The following is a 24,163-nucleotide window of genomic DNA, read 5'->3' on the forward strand; positions in this document are numbered from 1 at the left end:
CACCTCTTTCAGTTTTTCAACGGCATTCCTCTTTCCATTTCCGATCGGCGTCTTCATGAAATGAACGGGTCACTATATTGGGATGCAGGCTTCATAGCGGGACATGAAAATGAGAGGAGCGGGCTCAGGTACAGCACCTGTAGTCCATGGGATGTGCCGGTTACGTACTGAATGAAAAAGATATCCGAAACACCCAAACTGAAATGGCCCGAACCTTCTGTGACTGTCACTCCATCATGATGTGTGCGTGTGTGTGGATGTCTGCAGGGGATAATGATTTTTGGTCTAACAATGAATATGTGTGGCGTGACCGCGTCTCGGGTACAGCAGATAATCTTGTACGAACGCTACTTGCACATGCTATCGGCCCCATTATCAGACCGTTAGTGGGACCCATGAGTATGGATGAGGAATAGTTCGATTCGAAAGTATTACAGCTATTGAGAAGGAGAAGAGAAATTGACAGGAATGGTAGGAGAGACTCAAAAAAACGAGGAACTACCTGGAGATGCTCACAAAATTATTCATCCTTGGAGAAGAAGCCAACATCCCCACTCTTCTCTCCCATCTCCACTAGTCTCTCCCGCATCTTCTTCGCTCGCTCCGCCATCCCAGGCTCGAATCCCTCAAAGTCATATTCCTTGGCCCATTCCCCCACACCGTGTTGCAGCACGTTTCTTGCTCGCTGGCTGCCCGCCAGTGGAGTCCCAATACTACCATGCAACGTCATTCTCTCCTTGTTACAATCATACACACCACGATGAAGAATATTGTTATTGTAAAACGCCACTTCGCCCGCTTTGAGCTTCACAGTGATTTGATTCGGCATGTTTGGCTCGTAGGGATCCGCACTGCGCTCAACATCTGTGCGTGCGCGTTTATGCGATCCAGGAACGAGGACTAGACTGTTGTCGTCGTAGAGTGCTAGATTCCACTGAGCGTGATGGCCTGGTTTCTGTAATCGCTCCAGTTCCTCTTCGGCCGTGGCCGTGGCTGCAATGTCGTCTCTGTGCCACCTTAGGCTAAACTCCTTGTCTGGGCGTACAAGCATGTTGTACAGTTCCATAGTCAAGTCGTCTTCGCCGCATCCGATGAGCGCAGCGACGTATTTTAGGAGTTCGCTGTCAAAATAGGATTTTGCGAAAACGAGATGGTCTGGGTTGGAGGGGTGGAGCAGGTGCTGGACGCCCCATATACCGTCTGAGGGATCTTGAGGCCAGGGCGGGAATTGCTTGGGTAGGGTACGGATGTAGGGCCATTTTCCTGCTCGTGCTGCGGTGGTCATGCGTGTGGCTGCGGCGCGAAGGGCGTCCAGGTCGAAGGAGGGGAAGAGAGATGCGGAGAGGACGACGAAGCCATCGCGGTCGAGTGCTTCTTTAGCTGCCTTGTATGGATCTTTGCTTGAAGATGTGATGTTTGAGGGGGCCGGTGAATCATCTGGTGTTGGTTTGGTAGCTGCTGGTTGTGCAAAGGGTAATGGTAAGAGAGACTTTGCGCTGCCCATGAAACCGCCTTTGTCTGGTTGGTGCTCGAATCGTCGGTGCATCTTGCATGTACCGAGGCTGGTGGTGAGGAGGGATAGAGGTAGGATGAAGGGCCATTGAATGTGCATAGGTGACGTTGTTCAGCTTGCAGTGTAAGGCTACCCCGCATGGTATACTAGCCCCCACCATTGTCCTGATGTGGCAATGGCTATTTCGTGGTGGCTGTTTTTAAATAATATGCTGTGAAGTTGTTGCTACTATAGAGATACCAGTACAAGTGCTGGCTGTTCTTTGCGCACTTGACTTTCCTGCACTTCACTTTGACATGGATGAATCCACTTCATTGACTTTTGAGACCTTGATTCATTCAGCCAAAAACTTAGTACTTTTAAATCCAAACAGCACGATAGTAGTTGCAAATCGATATGTTCGAGCAACTGGGCGCGAACAACTCATACATGCTCTTTCTTCTTAACCTCATCCACATCAGCCTCTACAGCCCCCCCTTTTTTCCTTTGCTCCCTTTCCCTCTCCTCTTCCTCCTCTCTCTTCTTCTGTCTCAGATACTGACAAAATTTACTCTTATCTCTCATCTTTTCACCCCACTTAACGAACACAAACGGCACCACGCACAGGGCTAGCGAGAAAAATCCCAACAGGGTTGTCGCCCACGCTACACCCATAGCTCTATACATCGGCTTCGTGGCAAACGGCAATATTGCCCCAAATGATGATCGAGACAGCGAAGCAGCAGCCATGGCCGAGGCGGCAAAGATCTCGTAAGCGTCGACAAGGTAGTTTAGCAGAGCCATGAAAAGACATAAATAGCCCATGCCAAACAGGACTCCAGCAAGCACGGGCACGATCCAGTGAATGTCCTTTCGCGCCGTCCAGCCCAGCCAGAAAGCACTGATGACGAAAAAGGGGCCTGCGATGCATGCAAGGGGTAGTCGACGCATCTCCTCGCGTTGCGACCAAGGGCGCTGTAGCCGCTGGGCGCGTGCAAGGTACCAGTCCCAAGCAAGGTAGATGCCTGCGGATATGGTGGCTCCGACGCCAATCGGCAGGAATGCCAGACCCATTTCTCCGGCGTTGAAACCATACGTTCCTGTGAAGATGATAGGGTAGGATTGCATGAAAATGTAGAATATAGAATCTGGATTTTTCATAAGTATAAGCTGTGGATGTCCATAAGTAAAGGGAAATGGCGATGCGAACTTACATGCGTAGCTCAAGTACAAACAAGTAAAAAGGACGAGTGGCTCAAAGATGACCATTCGTATTGGCCTCGTCAAGATGACCGTAACAAGGTGATTCAAGTCCGTTTTCTCCAGCTCTAGGGGTGCAACAATACTCTCATCACCCGTCTCCTTGCGTAACCGCTGAGCACGACGCTTCAGAATCGTCGGGCCATACGTCTCATCGAAGAAGTAGAAAATAGGCCATGTCGCGCCTGCGAAGATGACTCCAACCCAAAAAGCCCAACTCCAGTGGACCACAGAAACGAAACCTGATATCGGGGGTCCTAATATAGGACCAAATGTCGTTGCAGCCTAATTCACAATATCAGAAACCAACCCCTAGAACACGCAACATGAGAAATAACACACCATAAATATCGCCATACTTCTACCGCGTTGTTTAGGATCATGATAAATATCGGCACAGATACCACCAACAACGCTAATAGCACAGCTTCCGCCTACACCAACAAGGAACCTGAACACGACCAGAGCGCCAAAATTGGGCGAAAGCGCCGACGCAACCGAAAAGATTGTCAAGATGAAAAACGATATCACCATTGTGCCTTTGCGGCCATAGCTCTCGGACAGCGGGCCCCATAGCATAGGACCGAATGCGTACCCAACTAGATACATGGAGGTAGGGAGAACGAGCATGTACTCGCTGTGTTCGTTGAAATGACGGGATATTGGGCCTGTAGCTCCAGCTGCTAGGCTTGAGTTCATGGTGCTGTTCATGACTAGAGTGGCTTAGTTTGAGGGGGTGACGGTTGGAGGTGAGGAAGGAGAGTGCCTACCACTTATGATTGCAACGAAGATGGCATAAATTTTCTTCCACTGCACATAGTATCAGTATCATAAAAACAAGTTTTCAATGTTGTTCTGCTCACACGACCCCAGTTATCCGGATTCTCAGGATCCCCGTCTTCAAATCTCAAGATACGCCGCCGTGGACCATGCTTACTCGATGTCTCAGACGGTGCACTCGTCCCATTATGCGAACTCGATACTCGTGACTCAACTCTCTCGATCGCATCTTCGTGCTCGATATCAGATTCATCGACGTCTTTCTCGAGTTCTTTCAGGCGTGCTGCACGCGCTGTGTCCACGCCGGCTAAGGATACCCGTCAGTAAGTGAACTCTCCCACCGACCCCGAATTTCCCCTCCAAAATCAACTAGGAAAAGAAAGATAAAGAGAATTGAATAAGCATACACCGCTGTCTGCTCAAACTCCTCTGACTCTTCGACGTAAAACTCCTCACCAGCGCAACCGGCGACATAATAGCCTCATGCGTAGGCCCTACGCCCTGTTGCTCCCGGGAATACCTTTTTTCAAGATCAGCCCCGGACTCCATCCTCTCAACTATTCCCGTCTCCTTCTCTCTGCTTTAATCGACAATTAAAATGATAAATGATTGGTCCAAATGACGTAGCCTACCCGTCACGCAAGACCATTCAGCAAATCACTCTCGATACAAAGAATGGCGAGGAAAGTAGAAAACAAAGGGTGCTCTAAGAGCCATATAGGTAGATTAATGTAAAGTAAGAAAAAAACAAAGGGAACCATTCCAATACCCAGATCCGATGCAATGCAAAGCGACCACCGCTACTTCGGCATTAGACCCACCCGCTTCGTCCCAAGTGCAAGCAACGATCGTCAACGGAACGCAGAAATACATGCACCATGATTTATAAATGACTGCATAATCCTTGACTCTAGATTGGATTAGGAGAAAGCGGGGATCCTATCATAGCGCCTGGCCCATAACCCCCAATGGGTTGTGGGGCTGGCGGCGCCGTTGAGACGAACAAGCCGGCTCAACGGGGTTACTATAAGCCCATTGCATAGTGGATGGTGGGAGTTAAGGCTTGTATTTCATAGGGCGCGTGAGGTCGGGCAGAATTCACTGATTAGTATGGTGTTCTGGACTGTGTTCCATAGGCGGAGAAGAGGGAATAAAAAAGGGCCAGCTCATACTACATTATGTGTGCGTGTGTGTGCCAAGAGTTTGAGTCACGTACGGGCATCTGTGCATATGTTTTTCGGTCTGCACGAGGTGCGCGCGTGTTGCTAGTCCGATAAGTGTAACGGTATGAATTCCGCGGTCGGAGTCGGGGTAACAATGAACCTCGGAATTGGAATGTATCAAGAAAACGCATCTCCTTCTTTTTTTTCTTTGTATTGATTTGCTGATGTCATGAATCGTAGGAGGGAAGATCAAAGAAACGTCTGGATGCCTTTGTGGACTACTGGAATATTTTCTTTACGTCTCGAGGTTGATGCTGCGGCCGAAACGGCCGTACAGGGCCTTCTTCAGCTCTCCCATCTCTTCTTGGATTCCCTCAAGCTTCGTCTTGAGGGCATCGGCTTCGCCTTCGATGGTCTCGGTTGATGAGCTGAGGAGCTCGAGAACTTGGGGCTGGGGTAATGAGATAAAGCAGTCGCCGACTTTGTATCTGTTTTTGTTGATTAGTATGTGATTCATCCCATTCTGAATAATAAGGGAAAAAATATATAGTTCACATGGAAAAAAACTTACGGTACTTTCTCTTCCTCATCCACAAGCTCTAATTCACCCGAGATTTCCTCAAGATCCTCCTTCTCCTTCTGTGCTCAATGATTAGTCTGAGGCGGGTGCTAGAGAAAGCAACTAGGGCATACAATCTTCGCCCGCAACTCTTCCTCGAGAATTTCTTCCTTTTGGTGCAGGGAACTGAATCTGTTGATCTTCTCTTGATCCTCACGTCGTACCTCGAGATCCTCGCTCTGCGCTGAGGCCTCGTCGTCTTTGGTGAGCTGCCACATGATTAGCGCCGGACTGCCGAACACAATGTGAAAATTATGCTCCTCACCATACGGCGCTGCATTTTTGTGTTGTGGCTACTTGTGCAATATACAACCTGATATCGGATTGAAACAAGGTTGTGCAGACCTAGCTGTGGCGTTTAAAGCGTTGGTGTCTAGACTGGAGTGTTGTTTGTGCCTTCGGGTACGCAAACGCCAAGACCATCGCGGGTCAGGCATGAACCATCTTCATAGTTGGTCCAATATGTTTATCAACTTCCATTACAGATCAATTCTAGGGCTTATCTACAGAGTATTTCTTATATTAAGATTCGCTAAATATATCCCAATCCATATGTACCTGACCTAGGCAACTCTCTCGAACGTCGCACCCAGCTCATCTCGCTTTTCCACCAGTTCACTGCTCATCTGGCTATTTTGAGCATCGCTGAGCGCCCGCAAAATATCGCTCTCTGCTTTGTCTCTAACCAACTTACGAAGAGCGTGAATTAAGAACCCAGAGAATGCATTCACGGACCATTCATCTGGCACAACCGCCAAAACATCAGCTACATCAAGCCAGCCGCCGAAACGTTCAAGAAGCTCACTCGTGCGTTCGACACGCTGAGAGAGATCTTCGATATTCAAGAACTCTTGCAAGAGGACTCTGAACAAACGAGATTGCTCTGCACGAGTGGGAATCTGATTGAGCGAAACAGGAGGGCCACCAGTTGTTACAGGGCGATGGATGGATGCATAGCCGTAAAGGCAGTAGTTTATGGCAGTATCGTAGTCGCCGAGGCCGTGTGTGAGTAGTTTCAAAGCTTCTTCGTGTCTTTCCTGTCGGCCGTTCAAAATGATCATCTCAGAGACAAGCTCTTGCTCATAGGGCTGTAGGCGCGACAACACTGCATTGACGTCGTAAGACGATGTCTCGCCGAGCAATTGAAGCAGGCGGAGCCTGGCACGGCACCACTCGACATCACTAGCATTGTCACTTATGAACAAGTAGTACGTAGGCTTGGGTGGCTCGAGGATGCGGTATGTCTCGTAGCCTTCGGACAACGTAGCACGCGATTCGGGATTCTTCTCGAGCTCGCTGATGACCGTATCAAGATAGAAGGCAATCAGTTCGTTCACGTATTGTGGATGCTGCAAATGATGTTAGTGAAAATATCAGTAAGGATCGAGCTTCTCAACAAACCTTCTTGCTTCCAAACACAAGGTACTCCAGGTACTCTTTGACCGCACCTGGCGCCTTCTCTCTTAGTAAATCAACAGCTCGTGCAGGATCAAATCTGACCCTGCTCTGGTCATCAGCAAAAACCTGGACGCCGAGCTTAGGGTTTCGATTTGCGAGCCATGCGCCGTACTCTTCGACCAGGGTTTGATCGCGAATCTTGCTCAAGTATTCTCGCACTTTGAGTTCGCCATCTACAAGCTCGCCGCCCCTGTCTTCTTCGCCTTCAATGATTCGCCTCCAGGTTGCAAGCACCTTGGATGACTTGACAGAAGCTTTGCAATTACCCTGGTATAACCGACTAAGTACGTAGAGACGCTTGAATTGTTCGAGTAGTTCGACGGCTCTGTCAAAACATTCGACTTCTCTATCAACAAGTTCGTAAAGCTCTGCTCGGTGGCTGCCTGGGCTTGATGTCCCCTTTGAAGTTCCCTGGTCCAAGAGCAGAAGGATGTGAAGCAGTGCTGCATCAATAGTCTTGAACACATGAGGGTCATTTGTTACGCTTGCCATTCCTTTCCGCCTCTTCCAGAATTGGAGATAGCGCTTGACGAAATGTAGCAAGTTGTCCCCAAACGGCCCATTGGCGTTGGTCGACATGGCAGAAAAATCAATTTGACGCAGAAACTGCTCTACCATGGTCGTAATTCCGCCATATATCTGTATGCCATCGGATCCTTGGACTACCTCCTTACTAAGAATAGGCATAAGACTCAGGACAACCCGTGGATCCATCTCACCCTCAATCAGCGCTTGCTCGGTGATGCGCTTCTCATTCTCGAATATGATAATGTTCGTCTTGGTGCGAAGAACCACGTCCATAAAGAGCATGAGTGAGGCTTTTTGGCGGATGTAGATGAGACTGAGGTACTCTGACTCATTGCGTGGCTCCTGCCCGCGTATGTCGCCAAGCAGTTTCTCCAGTAACGCTCGATTCGGCTGTATACGCGTCCTATCTCCTTGAGTGGCATATTGAGCCTCCTCAATTCGAGCATCTAGACGAGTCACCAATGGGTTGCGTACGGTCCACCAAATCTGATCTCCAGCCCAAACAACAGTTTGCGACTGTAACCTTGAGAGGCGCTCAACAAAATCCCGATCTGCTTTTGTTTGGACTTTTGGCTTTTCAGCAGATTTTTCTGAAGCAGTCTCGGAAGACTCAAGTCGCAGTGGCTGCACGGTAAGTTTTGCGCCTACTTCTGGGATGACCAGGTCATACGGCCGAACCACAGTACGCATACCGACTGGAGCTGAGATATAGGAGCCGCTGTCATCCACCGTGAGACCCAGCGGACTGAAGTTGAGCCAGTGTTTATCGACTTCCGCATTACTTGGGTCCACGTCCCACCGTTGAATTTCCACACCATAGGTTAAGGTGCCCTCATGTTCTCGATGCACAACAGCTAACACGTAGCCCTCCTCAGCGTCCATGTTTGTGCCCATAGATCCGGACATGTCTACCCCGGACCCGTCTACTGCAATGGCATCGGGATAACTGCTGAACTGAATGCTTCCACGACACATGTCACCATCAAGATTTACAAACATACCAACACCCTGATCTGTGGGTGTAGTACCCACTGTAAGCAGGAACTCATTTGGATTTGGTGATGCGACGTGAGGTTTCAGCGGGATGAAACGAGGCGGCTCAGGTAGTGAAGGCTCCTCTTGGGGCTGGTTATCCTCCGAAGGAGGTGCAGGCAGAGGTTTGTCGGGTGAAGTTGCGCCGGCCCGAGATTGGCTAGATGCTCTGCCTGTTCCCTCTAAGGATGACCGTACTGGGGCTGGCGACATATCACGAGACAACGACTCTGGTACATCAAAGCCATATCGTTGCGCTGCAGGACGCGGGCTTGCGGTGCGGGAGGTGTGACCGCTCAGGCCTAGAACACTCAGACTTGTGCTTCTCACATGACTATGCTGCTCTTCCAGACGCGGCTGTGGACTAGCTGAAGAGATACTTCTGGATGGCGCATTCGGCACGGTAGCCAGATGTTCGGCGGCCCCACCTACGTCACCAACATCTGGATCCAAAGATGATATGGGAAAGAGGCCAATCTTCTGTTGGTGCACCACATCAAGAAGCGCATAGGAGTGGGCATCGGCGGCACACGAAAATGTGTCGCGGCGCACTGATACCAAGCAGCCTCCATACTCGATTGCTTTGATGGCTTTTGGGGGCGAGTTCTCGGATATCTGCACCAGTCGCAGTCGCTTCTTCAGCCCAATGACCACCACGACGCCATCTTCAGACGGCGCATCTAAGTCTTGGTTGAGGTCCACACCTCCGACCCAGAGGCATCCGATGGGCTTGAAGGTTGAGTCTGGGCTCAATTCAGGGAGCGAGTACAACGATAAGGTATTGTTGCAAAGCACGCAGGCCTTGTTGATGCTGGGAAGGAGCAGGATCTGCTGTACACCGGGTCCATTGGGATCGTTGTGCGGAGGCTCCAATCTCGAGGCGATGATGGCCGTGGGTTCTTCAGCAGGGTCGTCGGACTCGGGTGGCAGCAGAACAAAGTGAAGGATCTCGGCGGCCGAAGTACCGACGTAGAGATTGCCGTCTTCACAGGTCAGCAAGCCCCAGGATAGCTGGATACAATGGGATATACACACCCGACACCTCTACGCAGGTGATGCGGACATTGTCGGAGGCGCCATCAGCGGCCAGTGGCAGGTTGGCGACGAGCTTGCGAAGGATGTAGGGGCCGTGTTGCGGGGGACGTCGCCCGGACAGCTGCGACTGGGAAGATGCTTCTGCCATGGTGTCGAAGCATCACATGCGCCATGACCGGCTATGCCTGCGAAGTCATTGTGGGTGGATGTGTAGTCGGGAGCCTGGCAAGCTATGTACCATGCATCGCGCTTCCTATGCTCCATACTTAGTAGCCCAGCCCACCAATTAGGGCCGCCTAACGCCGCACCCTCCGCAGTTTCATGGGCACCTGGTATGCATACGTAACCCACCACGTCCACCTCGTCACCTTCAACGCGCCGTCGACGGGATCAAGTGCTGCACGCAAATATCTATACGTCTTCCACAGCTGGCACCAACGACTATAGCGCTACCATGGAGGGTGGCATTGACATGGAGGACACCGTCGTGGCTCCACCAGCCACCAGCGAGCAATCGCAAGCACCCGAACAAGTTCCCGAAGAAGGCAACAAGTTCCAAAAGGCCATCGGCGCATGGAGAAGTATGGGATGCTCCCCGCGGACCCAACCTGCACATATAGGCTGACAATGCGCCAGACATCGACCTCACCTCGCTCATCCCACAACTTGATACCGTAGCCTCAGACCTCGTTGCACATCAACGAGACACTCTCACGCAAAGAAAAGACCTCGCGCAAAAGACAAAAGACTTTAGGAAACTAGACGACGCGAGCAAGCTCAACGATATCAAAGGCCTCCTCAAGTGTAAGCACATGTCAGCGCACTCGGATTGACTTGCCTATGCTAAGCCAATTTGACAGCTTACCAAAACTTCATTGATCTTATATCCAACCAGTCCAAGACCATACAAGCCGCCTTCTTCCAAGTCTACTCGCCGCTTTCTGAGGCTCCCGACCCGTATCCCCTGCTCGAAGCCTCCGTCGACTCCCTCGTAACCTCTGAGGAGCTCGTGCCGAAACTCACATCTGAAAACGAGCGCTTGCAGAAAACCGTAGCCAGACTTACAACACAGCTCGATGAGTCGGAGAAGAAACTAGAAGAGGAGCGCACCGCACGCAAGGCTCTTGAAGATAGCCGCGACAGCAAGATCAAGGAGGTCGAGACATCATGGTCGGCTGTCTTGAGCGAGAAGCAGGACAACTGGGAGTCTAAGGAGAAGGCCCTGGAAGAGAAGGTTGAGAACCAGGACCGGCTGCTGAAGGAACTCAAAGCCAGCTACGAAGTCTCACAGCGACTTGGTCAGGGAGAGGCAGCCGAAGAAGGAGGCCGAGGTGCCACAGCTGCGGAGCTCGAGATTGTCAGCTCAGAGCTTGAGCGAACAAGCCACCGATTGGCCGAAATTACGGCCCGGAACGAACAACTACGTCTAGAGTTGGCTCAGTCTGCATCGGCACCGGCTCAACAAGTCGCAATTGAAGACGACCCTGCCTTCCTACGCCTGCGATCCGAAAACTCGTCACTCCTGCGAAAGCTGGAAAATGCGCGGTTCGAAAAGGATTCCGACAGGACGCGTCTCGAAACTGAAATGCGAAGCTTGGAACGGGAGATCAAGTCTTTAAAGAGCGAGAAAGAAGCACTTCGCGAGAAGGTCCAAAAATGGAGTGACTACGAGAACGTCAAGCAGGAACTCGAGGTCTTGAAGGTGTGGCTTCTTAGAGTATACAGGCAAGGATGCATGCTAACCTGCGCTAGTCAATCGAGTTCGCAACTGGCGACGATGATGATGAGGCTACTGAGATTGCACTCTCACAAAATGGTGCATCTGGCAAAGGCAAAGGAGAGACGCTTGAACAGCTCCTGCTTGCTCGTAACAAAAAACTCAGCAATGAGCTTACAGTCATGCGTGTGTCACACCAAGACCTGCAGAGCAGGCTAGAGGCGCTTCAAGAGGAGCTGTCAAATACAAACATGGACTTGGAAAAGTCACGACAGCTCAACGAGACGCTGGAGGCTGACCTTGAAAAAGTCCAGCAGGAGGCTACAAATGCCTTTGACCCTTCTGGCATGTCAGTCGCGGGCACATATGTTTCGCGATTCCCACAATCATCATTTGGTGGTCGAAAAGGTCGCTCCTCCCCAACATCGTCAATCATCTCAGGCTTTGATAGTTCATCACAAGCCCCAACGCTTGCCTCTCTTCGTGCAGGGGGTGGAGGTGGTGAAATGGGAGGAGGCTCAGGCATCCTTCCCATGGTCACCGCACAGCGAGATCGCTTCAAGAAACGTAACTCGGAACTTGAAGCCGAGCTCCAGAAATCCTACCAGACCATATCCTCTCTGAGGAGCGAGGTCGGCGCATTGCAAAAGGACAATCTGGATCTGTATGAAAAGACCAGGTATATCAGTAGTTACAATGCAGTCAACAGGGGCCCTGCGTCCAGTGCCTCGAGCTTTGGCGTAAACCCGAACCCCTCAGCCATTAACATGGGCGATGGAGGCGCCTCGACGGTCGATACAAAATACCGCTCAGCATACGAGTCCAATATCAGCCCTTTTGCAGCCTTCCGGGGTCGCGAAAGCGCGCGAGCAATGAAGCGCATGCATCTCTTCGAACGCATGATATTACGCGTCACCAAATTTGTGCTGCAGACGCGGACGAGTCGAAACATGTTTGCGGGATACCTGCTAGCGCTTCATTTCATGGTTTTCTATTTTCTCTTTAGCTACGAGGCGGGGGCTGGAGCGGCGGCTGTTGCTGCTGCCGGACCGGGAGGACCTCTTCCAGGGGCTGAAGATACGCATGTTTGGCATAATGAGGATGAGGGCCACTCGTGATGCTGGCTGAGAGGTCATGGGGGCACAGGATGGTGTTTGTTGTTTGGACAATGTACTATTAGGGTCGTTTCCATGAGGGACTTTTTTCCTTCTTGTCGGGATGTAGAGTTACACGTTTCGGCCGTATACGTACGCGCCTGGTACCATGTGAACTTTGAACCGGGGATTGATACGTGCTCTTTTTGCCCTTTTTCCTTTTGCTTAATCAAGCTGTGTATGATGTGTAACGCCCCTTTTCCATGTTTTTCGTCATGTGGTTGGTATACTGAGGATATTCGAAAAACACCATGTCACACGCACCTCTCACAAGACTAGACCCACATGCCTAGCAATTGGCAATCTAAACATGTCGAAAATTCAAGGCTACAAGATTCTAGACTTTGTGCCTTGTAGAAACAGGTTTCCTTGGTATGACAATGCAACCGGCACCTGCTCTATCCGGCGGCTGTGTCCTCGACACTGCACATACTTGGAAGCGCTAAACACTCGACGAATAGTTTTTTGTACACCTGCCCAGTCGCAAACCCACCTTCCAAGAAGACGCAGACATTCATTGTACACGCGCTTTCAGAGGAGCAGAAATGAAAGGAACAAAGGCTGAATTCATGTCATCCATCCAACCCCCCAAGCAGTTCTTCTAGGTGTCTGGATAACCGGCACAGCGATGCGCCTGAGAACATTTAGTGTGTACTAGAATTAGAATAACACACAGTACTACACCTTTGGTTTCTGTCTACGTAGTTACTACTGCTACTACTACACAGATGGAGCATACTACTCAATTGACCTCCACCCAACCAGCCTCTTCTCTCTCTCTCTTTCTCAAAAAAAAACAACAACAACCCCACGTAATCAGACCATCCTGACTCAAGCCCTTCTCCACACCGCGAAAACGAACAACACAAAAAAAAACACAGCTACTAGGAGTACGGATAGTTACCCGAACGCCATTGCCAAACATGGCCCATCCGCCACCCGGGCGCGGCCTGTCCAGCCACCCTCGTTCCCCTCCACGCGCCCACCATTCGTTCGCCCATCTTCGCGCCCGGCCCCGCTCCCACGCACATGATTGGCTTTACCCTCTCGCGGCTAGTCCCAGTGGAGTCATATTAGCTGTCAATATCCTCCTTTCCGCCGTGGTGAGCTATATTAGGGACAACCCTTTTTTTTTCTTGACGAGCTATTTATTACTATATATCCTTGTTCTAGTGATTTTACTATCTGGCGACCTTCTAGAAGGGGTTTGGTGCGGGTGGACATGGGGAGGGGGAGTATGGGTAAGTTGGAGGGCGGGTAGGTGGGAAGGATATTGGGCTATGTATGGTTGTAGTACGGGCGGCTCTGCGGGCGGGTGGCCACCCGTTGGGAGGTTTGCGCGATGGAAGTGGGATATTTTGGGTGTGGGTGTAATTTCCACCGGTGTTGACGACGCTGGAGGGGGGGTTATCTGCGCTGGTATAGTTGTTGTGGGTTAATGATACTTGTTTCTCTTCTTTTTGCGAGATATGGGTGTATTGTTGGATCCAAGTTGCGCGTAAGGCGTAACATGCAGCTGTGTGCGCACAAAAGGCGTGGATATTTTGGAGAACAGCGCCATGGCTTGCGGTCAGCATCGCATCAGCGTGAAGGGCAACATGTTCACGTGTGTTCAGATGACTACTCATGAAATCATCGCCATCATCATGACCAGCACCAGTTTCACGCTCCGCTCCCAGGATTCTCACTGCTCAACCCGCCTCCTCCGTCAGGCGTTCGCGCCAGCTCCCCATGTAGCCTAGAACTAAGCACGTCAATCTGTTTTCTCCTTCTTCCTCGTCTTTGGGCGCCTCGGTAGTCAAGCGAAGCCAAAAAGAAAGGCAAAAAGCACGGCCCCTCTCCCGCTCGTGCATGGCTGTTGTAGAGCGCTGTCGTCCAATCGCACCCCTGCCGTCTATATTTGGGGTCTTTTCTTCCTGGCGTGCAAGGGTCCAAAAAGTGGGTACCACGGCGGTAACAGAGCGGTCGTGGCATGGGGGAGAGAGTAAACGACTGGGCTTTGGGCAATTCAGAACCCCATGTCCGTTGGTGGGCCAGGCACTATGTCGACTACGCGCTGGAAACCAAGCTGTCGTGTCGCGTGCGTTGGTCTAGAGTTTCTACGAGGGAGCATCTGTGTATATAGGAACTATTGGAGAACGGGTTTGTTTTGTTTCTTACTCACACACTCACACACTCACGCCTACTCCTCCCTCTCACCCTCTCCCGCTCCCGCTCCACGAATCACCGTCTTCCATTGTTCTGGGGTTATCTCTTGCCTTGACATCTTTTTTTTTGGGAATCTTGCATCCGTTTCACTCATCTCGTGATTTTTCATATAATTCCACTCTCGATTTAAACTACGGATAGATTCCGTTCCGAGGGTTTTCTTTCTATTTACGAAAGAGGAAGCGGTGCATCAGCGTCAGCAACAAAGACAACTCACGCTCACTCACCCACCTTTACCAAAAAAAGATCTATTCTGGGAAAAGATCGGTCTATTTTTTTCACCTTCACTTTCACCTTCCTGCACTTGGAGATATATATACGGTGCTTGTCAACAACCTTGGATCGACGGTTACACACAAACACCACCACCACAACAACACCTACATCCACCTAAGCATCTACAACCTCCAATCCGAAAAAATGATCTTCTCGACCTCTCTCAGCCTCGTCTTGGCTCTTGCGCCTACCGCTCTCTTCGCTGCTCCAACACAGAATGCCGATTCGATTGCAGCACTCATCCCAAGACCGCACCTGCCTGTCGGTATCTACGAGCAGCTGAAGAAGACCGACGCCCTCTGTGACCTATCCAACGTCAAGCTTCCCAACGGTACGTCGCCTCACCTCCACTCACATGCATCCACAAACAAACACTAACACTCCAACCAGCCCCCACTCCCTTGGCCGCCCCAGCCCAAGGCACCTCCCTCCGCCACATCGCCATCGGCCGCGGCACCCAAAACTACACGTGCGCCTCCTCCACCGCCTCGGACACGCCCAAAGCCGTCGGTGCCGTCGCCTCCCTCTTCAACGTAACCTGCGACGCCGCCCGCCTCAACACGGAAACCCTCGCCAAAGTCACCAACCTCGCCCTCAACTACGCCATCCCCGTCTCCCCAGAAGCCGAGAAGCGGCTATCGGGTCACCACGAGTTCACCGCCGCCGGCGTTCCACTGTTCATGCTCCAGACGCAAGATGTCGACTACGGCCGTGTCGAGTGCGCAGTTGATGCAAAGAGCCCTGCCCCGACGACTGCGAGCCTCGGTACCAACAGTCTCGGTAGCGTCCCGTGGTTGAAGCTCAATGCGACGGTCGGTACCGATAAGCAGTGGGCGTACAATGAGGTCTACCGGGTACACACTGCCGGTGGTGTTGCGCCCAAGACGTGCGAGGGTATCGAGGGTAGCTTTACCGTCGAGTACAGTGCGCAGTACTGGTTCTATGCTTGAGCTCCCATCAGGGCTTGGTCATGTGTGAATGTGTTTTTTTACCCTCCTGATTCTTCAGCTTCTTCTCTTTCTGACTTGTTCTTGTACAAAGCATTTTACTGGCGTTTTTTTTCTTCATGGAAGGAGTTACCGGTTCAGCGTTCCGGTATGATATACCGCCTACGGGCTTCGAGTAGATAGCATTTTACCTTCTTGACGATTCTCTGTCATGCTCATACGGTGGGCGACAGTAGTCGTAATATTGAACAATAAAAAAGTCCTTTTTTTCAAAATTACTTACATATCTTCTTTTCTTGTTCTCATCTATCTTCTAGTATTTCTCTTTTCGGCTTGCGATACCTGGCGCTCCTCTTTCTAACCACTCCCGTGTCATCGTCTGTGTTACGCACATATCTCTTATTCACCTCTGGTTTCGGCTGGATAGCTTTCTTGGGCCAGTCCTTGCAAATGTCGATCCTTGACCTGGGCGCAAACATTTCCAACACGAGGAAGATGAGGTAGTCGACAATGACGCAGATACAAAAGAGTTTGCCGGCCCAGATTCCGCAACCATAATATCGCTTGAGTCGTTCAATGAGAGCAAAGCTCTGCACGCCTGCTCGACCTCGAGTAGCGCTCCATGCACCAGCTGCCCCTGCTCCCTGGTAAAACTCGCCATGGCTAATCACTCCACTGATACCATCATATACTCGTTCTGTCCTTTGCGCAATGTCGGTCCACGAGTACATTTGTTTGACCTGGTTGTGAAACAGCTCTGTCCTGACTTTTCCAGCCCGCAATTTGGCAATCGCACGCCCAGTCGCTTCGACAAGTTCGTCTTCTTCGGGTGCCGCAAACTCCACCATGTGCGTGGGTAGGACTTCGGGAATACCACCCACTCTTGTGGCTACAACGTACAGACCGCATGATGCAGCTTCTACAATGACCGTACCGAATGCCTCGGTCAACGATGGACAGAGGTAGATGTGCCCACGCACCATGACATCACGCACTTCTTCGTGGCGGACCGGGCCGATCATGAGAACCTTATCCTGCAGCACGTTCCGTTCAATCATCTGTTCTAGGTCGATAGCCTTGGGACCGTTCCCGGCAATTATGAAGCGAACGTTTGGGTTCGCGGCAATGATGTGAGGGATAGCGGCTACTAACAAATCGGTGCCCTTGTTGTAGTATAGTCGCTGTATTACAATCACTGTGATGATCTCATCCGGGTCCATGGGCTGCCGGGGGCCCGGCGCCTTAGGCTGCACTGTGTCTTGCGAGTTTTGCGAAAGAGGACGGAAGTTTTCGGCGACTACTGCATTGGGAATGACGGAGACCATGAGGGGATCGAGAGATGCTCGGAGCACGGTGTTCTCCTTGCTGCTGCTGGTTAGCAGATGAACATGAGACAAGGAAGATGACGCACCAAGTATGGCTGACGCAGATGACATGATCAACGTCGCTCAAGGTGAATTTAAGCAACTTGTTGGTCAAAATGCTTGCAGCATCAGCGAAACCAAACAGACTGTGGTCGGTGAAAACCGTCCTCAGGCCCATTGTGCGCGCATGCAGAATAGCTTCATGGCAAAGGCTGCTCAGACTGGCGTGTCCATGGACAATCTCGATGCGCTCGCGGATGACAATGTTACGGAAGATGGGGAAAAAGGAGAAGACAGTGGGAAAGGTGGTCTCGCGATAGATGACCCAGAAGGGAACGTAATAGACCTTAAGTCCATTGGTCAGGTATCGCACGCCCTTTCGGCCCGCGTAGGCGTGGGTGATGACAATGACCTTGTGTCCACGGTCGATGAGTTTCTGGGCTGGTAAGGACAAGTCACAGGCTAGCGGCTTCAAGGGTGCTCACGCTTGACAGCTGGTACATGTGACTCTCTACTCCTCCTATAGGATATGAGAAGACAGTTCATTGCCTGTTGGCATGGTTCATACCGGGCTGGGGGTAGAAGTTGTCGCTGACCATACTGCAGCGTGTTAGTTTGGGTGGATGGCGCGAGGGGCATTGAATACGAACGCGATGTTGTACGGCATGATGGCGGTGCGGAAGGATGATTTCCTCCACTCTGCTCAAGGAAAGGACACATGGCAGCTCACCGAAGCATTGGTGGCTAAGGGCGACGAGTGGTGCCTTCGTCGCATGTGCATGTGTGGATGTACAATCCGAGGCGCGTCACTGATCGGCGTTTCGCTCTCCAAGCTCCGACCAAATTTCTAGGTCCGGAATTCCTAGTGCACGACTTCTTCTGCTCGAACGATTATAAAGCGCCACGATTTTTTTTCAGACTACTGCTTGAGCAGTTTCTACACAGGGATCGCATTGGATATCACACGCGATGGCTGGCCCTCTATTCAAGCGGTTTGCGCCGCCTGCGCCTGCGCCCAAAAAACAGCCCTCACCCACCCCAGTACACAGCGAAACCTCGAATTCTGCGCATACCACAAATGAGCCTGTCGCCGGATCTGTGATCACGCCTGTGGAAGATGATGCAGTACCAAGATCTGTCAAGAAACCGAAAAGGAGAAAGCGCGAAACCGACGAAGCAAACAATGAGCACAACGAGATCGCAAAGAAGCACAAGAGCATACTTTCCAAATTCGAAAAATCCTCCAAACTAGCCGAGGCAAAGAGCCAGCAGCATGAAGACGAGACAGCTGACAAGGAGGAAGAGGAGGAAGAGCTCCATGATCTAGAGCCCATGCCACAGCCAGCACCCGTTCCCGAGCCAGTATACGAGCCGACCTTTTCTACCCTTCCCACATGGCTCGCCCAGCCCACCACGGTCGAGGCATCCAAGACTTTCCCATTTTCTGGGCTTGGCGTCGACGCTACATACGTAAAGAAACTGGAGAAACAAGGGTTCAAGGACGCATTGGCTGTGCAAATGGCATTGCTACCTATGCTACACCCTGGCTTTGACCAGCACCTTGGCGACATATGTGTCTCTGCAAAGACGGGGTCTGGAAAGACGCTAGCATATTTGCTACCAATTATCGAGGCGCTCAAAGACCGCGCTGTCCCCATACTCTCGGCAATTATAGTCGTACCAAGCCGACAACTTGTCAACCAGGCCCTTCAAGTCGCTGAGGAATTATGTGCTGGCACAAGGATCAAAGTTGGAACAGCATTGGGCAATGTCGCATTCGCCACGGAACAAAAGCAACTTGTCAAGATGAGGTCGCAATACGACCAAAAACGAGCACAAGAGCTCAACGAGAAAGCGTTACAGCAGTACCAAACGGGCCTGATGGAAAGAGGAGGACTATATGAGGATCTGAAGAGCATGCCTATCGGACACGTGCCAAAGTACGATTCGGGCGTGGATATTCTCATATGTACGCCAGGCCGACTTGTAGAGCACATCGAGCATACAACGGGCTTTCTGCTGAATAATCTCCGATGGCTTGTCATTGATGAAGCAGACCAGCTGCTCAACCAAAACTTCCAGGGCTGGGCGAGCGTGCTGATGGATGCTATTCACGGTGAAACTCGACCCGAATTCATGGATGCTCGAGAGCGAATGGCCAAGCAACTACGGGATGCTAACTCTGCCTGGTCTGTGGCGTTGCCCCAAAGACAGGTGACTAAAGTTGTGCTGTCGGCAACAATGGAAAAAGATCTCAGCAAACTTGGCACATTGAAACTAAGGCGACCGAAGCTGGTTGTTGTGCAGGATGCGAGCACGGAGCTGCAGTCTATGGAGACGGAAGACAATGTTTTCGAGCTACCGTCGAAGCTGGAAGAGTTTGCTGTGCATGTTGGCGATGGCGCGAACAAGCCGTTGCACCTGTTGCATGTGCTGCTCAACTTTGTTTTCACAGAAAAGCATGAAGATGCAGACCCGTCATCGGATTCAGACTCGTCGGATTCTTCTTCTTCTTCTTCTTCAGATGATGATTCTGATGCTGGTCAAGTCAGCCAATCATCAGCGCCGCGGCAAACAGGCCGCGTTCTCATCTTCACCAAGAGTACAGAGAGCGCATCCCGGCTGTCGCATTTGTTGAGTGCACTTATGCCGGGGTTCAAGAACCATCTCAAGACCATGACTAGGGCATTGACGGCAGATGCGTCGCGCAAATTGCTCAAATCGTTCAGTTCTGGGGCCGTCAAGATACTGATTGCATCAGACGCTGCGTCTCGAGGGTTGGATATCCCTGACATTACACACGTGATCAACTACGACCTGCCGACAAGCATCACCAGCTACGTGCACCGCGTGGGCAGGACAGCGCGAGCCGGCAAGGCAGGACAGGCGTGGACGTTGTTCAGCAAGACGGAGGCGGCGTGGTTCTTGAAGCAGATAGCCAAGGGTGATGGCATCAAACGCGGAAACAAGAAAGTGAAGCGTATGGAATGGAAAGAGAGTGCCGTGACGGCTGATGGGAAGAAGCAGGCGTACCGGGCGGCACTCAAGCAGCTAGAGAGTGCTGTTAGCGGACAGACAGAAAGCGGATAGTTGTGGTGCAGTGCATATGAGTTATTGTGTTAGTTGATTAGAGAAAAGGCGCGAAGAGGACGATTGCTGTAAATGATACCCGATTAGCATCCAAGTCCGAAGCAGGCGAGTGCCATGAAATGATGTGTGAATACCAAGCTTCCTATAGCAGCTTGGCCTGGGGAATTAGGAAGACAATAGGGGAGAGGGTAGCAGTTAGCGGGCAAAAATCTGCTGGAGACAATCGGCCCTTGGGAGGTTGGTTGCCCGGGCCGTATGCCAAAGCGGCAGGTGCTGTGATGTAGGACCTTTTTTGACGGCTGAAGACATGTCTACACAATCCATGGACAAATTCCAGGACGTGTTATCGGTGGGTTGCGGCAAAACGTCATGCAGGCGTGCATGTTCGGCAGCGCCGAGGCTGCAAGAGAGTGATAAGCGTTGTCCAAGAGTAGCATCCCAAGGCTTGGTACCCTCCATAGGCGTGGTGCACGTGTGCAGGGGCATATGACGCTTCATCTGTCGGGCTGTCGCCCAAAGAGGAAGGTTCAAGGCTGCACACACTAGAAACACTGGCTAACTGGCCAACAACGAAATTCGCATCATGCCCCGGCCCCCTCCATGAGACATTGCAGGCCGGCCAAACACACGGGAATACCCTCTAGTTGCGCGTCAACCGTCTCGACTCCCTTGTCCATAGCCAGACTACTTCGCCACCTACCCAATCCAGCCCCTGCCGACAGTCCCTAATTTCATGCCTTGGGTATCCACCGCGCATTGTTTTGAGGTGGCATCACGAGTTGCCGATCGCCATCTTCCATGGTGGTCTGAAAATATGCAGTTCCGTGGGACCCAAATCGCAGAGACCGTTGTCAGGCCGCATAGTACGTGGGTAGTACGACAGTCGTCTCTGTATGTAGAGTGCATGTGATCATGCAGCATTACCCACTCACGCCCATCGCCCAATTGCCATAGAGCACCTTTGCAGCTGTTGAGATAACAGTACTCTACGCATCCCCCGGTTTTCGCCTTGTTTCGTTTCACAGCGGTGGCTGCCTTGGCTTGAGCTTAACGCTGCTAAGAGTGAAATGGCGAGGCTTGGCACCATCTTGATGCTGTGACTGGTGCATACTACTCTTTTCCCCTGGCACTTATCCCCCATCGCCACTCTTAGTATTGCTGCGTCCATCTACGCTACCAGCACTTCAATCGATACAGCCTTCCTATTGTGTGCAAGCCCTATAGCAAGGAAATCACAGTCTATGCGTCCGAGGCGGCTAGCGCACACCGTTGTAAACCACTAATCCGGCTCTTGACCAATACTACACCATACACTCAGTCGGCCCTATGGTTATACACGATAGGCTTGATTTCGCCACCTTCCTCTTTGTCTGTCGATTGCAGAGAAACATCATGTCCGTCTATGCGCCCACTCATATACTCCGAGCCCGCTAATGTGATTCACGCCAGGTCTGATTGAGCAGGTAACCGCTTGAAACACGAGCCCAATAAACACCAGGCATTCGCCGATGGCCCAAATCAGGTTGCTTGCCATGAATGGCTGCAGTAGCGAATTTCGTGACCAACTTGATCTCCACTAATACCCTGATATGTCACAGCCCACGCTAACCTAGCGCCCTCTACCAACAACTTATCGACAGGGTACGGAGCACATCATCGTCAAGGAAAGTGGGACCCATATCGCCATGCTCATGGCAATGCTTGGTATAAAGCCAAGTCCAACCTCTATGTCTTGTATCCATCACAGCTCCACTGCCATTCTTTCGCTTGCCTTCAAGAGTCTCCACGGTCCATTGCCACTATGCCATCCATTGTCAACCTCACAGCGGCGCTCGCCCTTGCTGGCAGCGTTGCCGCAAACCCCATCCAGCTCGGTACGTCAAATAAGGGGGACTGCCTTTGAATCTTGACTGACCCTGGAATTGATATAGACAAACGCGGTACCTTCTCTATCAACCAGGTCCCCCACTCTACCCACCTGAAGAACGGACCAGCAGACAAGATCAAGGCTCTGCGCAAGTACGGCAAGCCTGTTCCTGAGAGCCTTGTCAAGGCGGCTGAGAACCGTGCAAACACGGTCGTTGTCGAGGCCACCTCCAGCAGCGGCTCTGTCACTGCCTCTCCTAACGATCAGTACGATGCTTCGTACTTGAGCCCTGTCACCATTGGCACAAAGACTTTCCACCTGGACTTTGACACTGGAAGTTCCGATCTGTAAGTTTAGCATATTGGTTCAGCCATCTCATCATGAGTCGAGACTAATGCCACTGAAGCTGGGTATACTCTTCCCTCCAGCCCCAGTCGCAACTCAGCGGCCGTAGCTACTACACCGTGGACCCCTCCAAGGCCAAGAGCGGTTACACCTGGAAGATCTCCTATGGAGATGGATCTGGTGCCTCTGGCAAGGTGTACGCCGACAAGGGTAAGTGATTGATACAATCATCAAAAGACTCTTGTGCTTATCAAGACTTATACTAACTTTATTTCAGTCACTGTTGGCCCCATCACAGCCACTTCCCAGGCTGTTGAGGCTGCCCAATCAGTTTCGGCCTCCTTCTCCTCGGATGCCAACACTGACGGTCTTTTGGGTCTCGCCATGAGCTCCATTAACACTGTTAAGCCTGTCCAGCAAACCACTTTCTTTGACACCGTCAAGTCCCAGCTCGCCAAGCCGGTGTTCTCTGTCAACCTCAAGTACCACGCCGCTGGCTCCTATGACTTTGGTTTCATCGACTCCAGCAAGTACACCGGTGCCATCACCTATGTCAACGTTGATGACAGCCAAGGTTTCTGGGGCTTTTCCGCCACTGGCTACGCTGTCGGCACAAAGACCACTTCGGCCAGCATTGATGCTATTGCCGACACCGGTACCAGCCTTGTCTACGTCGATGACTCTATCCTTCGCACCTACTATGCACAGGTCCGTGGCGCAAAGGTCGACTCCCAGCAAGGAGGCTACGTCTTCCCCTGCTCCAGCACTCTGCCAGACTTCTCCATCGTTGTCGGTGGCGTCAAGCAGACCATTCCCGGAAAGTACATCAACTTTGCCCCCAACGGCGATGGCACTTGCTTCGGTGGTCTCCAGTCGTCTTCTGACCTTGGTCTCAGCATCTTTGGTGATATCTTCCTTAAGAGCAAGTACGTCATCCACGAGATGGGCAGCAACGGCCCCAGGCTCGGATTCGCTCAGCAATCTGGTAACTAAGCTACCCGCAACTGTGCTGAGAATATCCTCGATGAGGTTTGCAATCGCAATCATGTGGAGATGAGTGAGTGAGAGATGGCAATGGCATAGAGCATTGGATGGACTCTAGGGCTAGTTTATGAATTCCTTTCTATGGCAGTAGCTTTTTGTACATATTTTCAATCAAGTATTGAAACTTCTATCACTTCTTGCAAATGCATTGTTTCACGTTATGTACAGGCTGTTTTACAATGATCTTGTGTGTATGGTAAGTGTCAAGGGATCTTGACGGTTGATACGAGCTAACCCTACTTAGGAAAACATGTACAAGTCAAGAGTACACTGGTAAATGGGTAGCTCCTACCATAGGATATGGGAGATTTATGGTAGTAGTCGCACGGGCCGCGGGTAGAAGTAGGGGTAGGGTTGCCAAGAGTCAGGTAGAGGTAGGATAGGGTAGATATTATATGAGACCCTACCTTAACTCTACCCAGTCCTTGGCAGCCCTACCGTACCCCCACCTCTACCCACTTACCACTGTATTCGAGAGCCATGGGACAAGGCCGTTTCAAACCTTTCTTATCGCACATTCCATCCAAATCACAAGCGGCATTGCTCCTACCCGATAAAAACCGAGTCAAGCCGTACGCATATCGACTCTACTAAACCACCGCCAGCCATGAGCGTCATCCTCGACAGTCTAACTAAGCATCCTACACAACCGCAGCCAAGCCAGCCCACGTCTACGAAAGAAAAATAACAACAAATCAAACCTTGTCCCCTATTCCCTTGACCCAAACCTCCTGCACCCTAATCCTCCACACTCCACACTCATCCCACCCTCAATCCAGACCCG

At 51.4% G+C, this 24,163-nt stretch overlaps 9 protein-coding genes across 9 annotated transcripts; 5 read left to right on the top strand and 4 right to left on the bottom strand.

Annotated features, from left to right (window-relative positions):
• Window positions 1-520: 520 nt before the first annotated feature.
• Window positions 521-1,546, bottom strand: COCMIDRAFT_95350 (uncharacterized protein; the record flags this gene model as incomplete). Its single annotated transcript, XM_007689819.1, has 1 exon — window positions 521-1,546. One exon carries the CDS (start codon window positions 1,544-1,546, stop codon window positions 521-523), a length of 1,026 nt encoding a protein of 341 aa, XP_007688009.1.
• Window positions 1,547-1,936: 390 nt separating this feature from the next.
• Window positions 1,937-4,081, bottom strand: COCMIDRAFT_36794 (uncharacterized protein; the record flags this gene model as incomplete). Its single annotated transcript, XM_007689792.1, has 6 exons — window positions 1,937-2,640; window positions 2,707-3,037; window positions 3,095-3,465; window positions 3,523-3,562; window positions 3,616-3,839; window positions 3,940-4,081. The coding sequence occupies 6 exons, from the start codon at window positions 4,079-4,081 to the stop codon at window positions 1,937-1,939; spliced, it is 1,812 nt and encodes a 603-aa protein (XP_007687982.1).
• A 909-nt stretch (window positions 4,082-4,990) lies between these two features.
• Window positions 4,991-9,515, bottom strand: COCMIDRAFT_36795 (uncharacterized protein; the record flags this gene model as incomplete). Its single annotated transcript, XM_007689793.1, has 6 exons — window positions 4,991-5,183; window positions 5,267-5,334; window positions 5,389-5,588; window positions 5,904-6,663; window positions 6,716-9,315; window positions 9,368-9,515. 6 exons carry the CDS (start codon window positions 9,513-9,515, stop codon window positions 4,991-4,993), a joined length of 3,969 nt encoding a protein of 1,322 aa, XP_007687983.1.
• A 306-nt stretch (window positions 9,516-9,821) lies between these two features.
• Window positions 9,822-12,202, top strand: COCMIDRAFT_95362 (uncharacterized protein; the record flags this gene model as incomplete). Its single annotated transcript, XM_007689820.1, has 4 exons — window positions 9,822-9,948; window positions 10,004-10,171; window positions 10,228-11,069; window positions 11,120-12,202. The coding sequence occupies 4 exons, from the start codon at window positions 9,822-9,824 to the stop codon at window positions 12,200-12,202; spliced, it is 2,220 nt and encodes a 739-aa protein (XP_007688010.1).
• Window positions 12,203-13,161: 959 nt separating this feature from the next.
• COCMIDRAFT_26347 (uncharacterized protein) lies at window positions 13,162-13,980 on the top strand (the record flags this gene model as incomplete). The annotated part of the gene is made up of 4 exons (XM_007689783.1): window positions 13,162-13,341; window positions 13,439-13,479; window positions 13,533-13,657; window positions 13,772-13,980. The coding sequence occupies 4 exons, from the start codon at window positions 13,162-13,164 to the stop codon at window positions 13,978-13,980; spliced, it is 555 nt and encodes a 184-aa protein (XP_007687973.1).
• An 886-nt stretch (window positions 13,981-14,866) lies between these two features.
• Window positions 14,867-15,672, top strand: COCMIDRAFT_95413 (uncharacterized protein; the record flags this gene model as incomplete). Its single annotated transcript, XM_007689821.1, has 2 exons — window positions 14,867-15,053; window positions 15,113-15,672. 2 exons carry the CDS (start codon window positions 14,867-14,869, stop codon window positions 15,670-15,672), a joined length of 747 nt encoding a protein of 248 aa, XP_007688011.1.
• A 299-nt stretch (window positions 15,673-15,971) lies between these two features.
• Window positions 15,972-17,700, bottom strand: COCMIDRAFT_5328 (glycosyltransferase family 4 protein; the record flags this gene model as incomplete). Its single annotated transcript, XM_007689776.1, has 5 exons — window positions 15,972-17,034; window positions 17,081-17,469; window positions 17,519-17,553; window positions 17,602-17,633; window positions 17,684-17,700. The coding sequence occupies 5 exons, from the start codon at window positions 17,698-17,700 to the stop codon at window positions 15,972-15,974; spliced, it is 1,536 nt and encodes a 511-aa protein (XP_007687966.1).
• A 302-nt stretch (window positions 17,701-18,002) lies between these two features.
• COCMIDRAFT_95322 (uncharacterized protein) lies at window positions 18,003-20,123 on the top strand (the record flags this gene model as incomplete). Its single annotated transcript, XM_007689822.1, has 1 exon — window positions 18,003-20,123. One exon carries the CDS (start codon window positions 18,003-18,005, stop codon window positions 20,121-20,123), a length of 2,121 nt encoding a protein of 706 aa, XP_007688012.1.
• A 1,801-nt stretch (window positions 20,124-21,924) lies between these two features.
• On the top strand, window positions 21,925-23,328 carry COCMIDRAFT_95442 (uncharacterized protein; the record flags this gene model as incomplete). The annotated part of the gene is made up of 4 exons (XM_007689823.1): window positions 21,925-21,997; window positions 22,055-22,337; window positions 22,397-22,545; window positions 22,613-23,328. The coding sequence occupies 4 exons, from the start codon at window positions 21,925-21,927 to the stop codon at window positions 23,326-23,328; spliced, it is 1,221 nt and encodes a 406-aa protein (XP_007688013.1).
• Between the last annotated feature and the right edge of the window lie 835 nt (window positions 23,329-24,163).

This window comes from Bipolaris oryzae (assembly GCF_000523455.1).
Source record: "Bipolaris oryzae ATCC 44560 unplaced genomic scaffold scaffold_65, whole genome shotgun sequence".
NCBI lineage: Eukaryota > Fungi > Ascomycota > Dothideomycetes > Pleosporales > Pleosporaceae > Bipolaris > Bipolaris oryzae.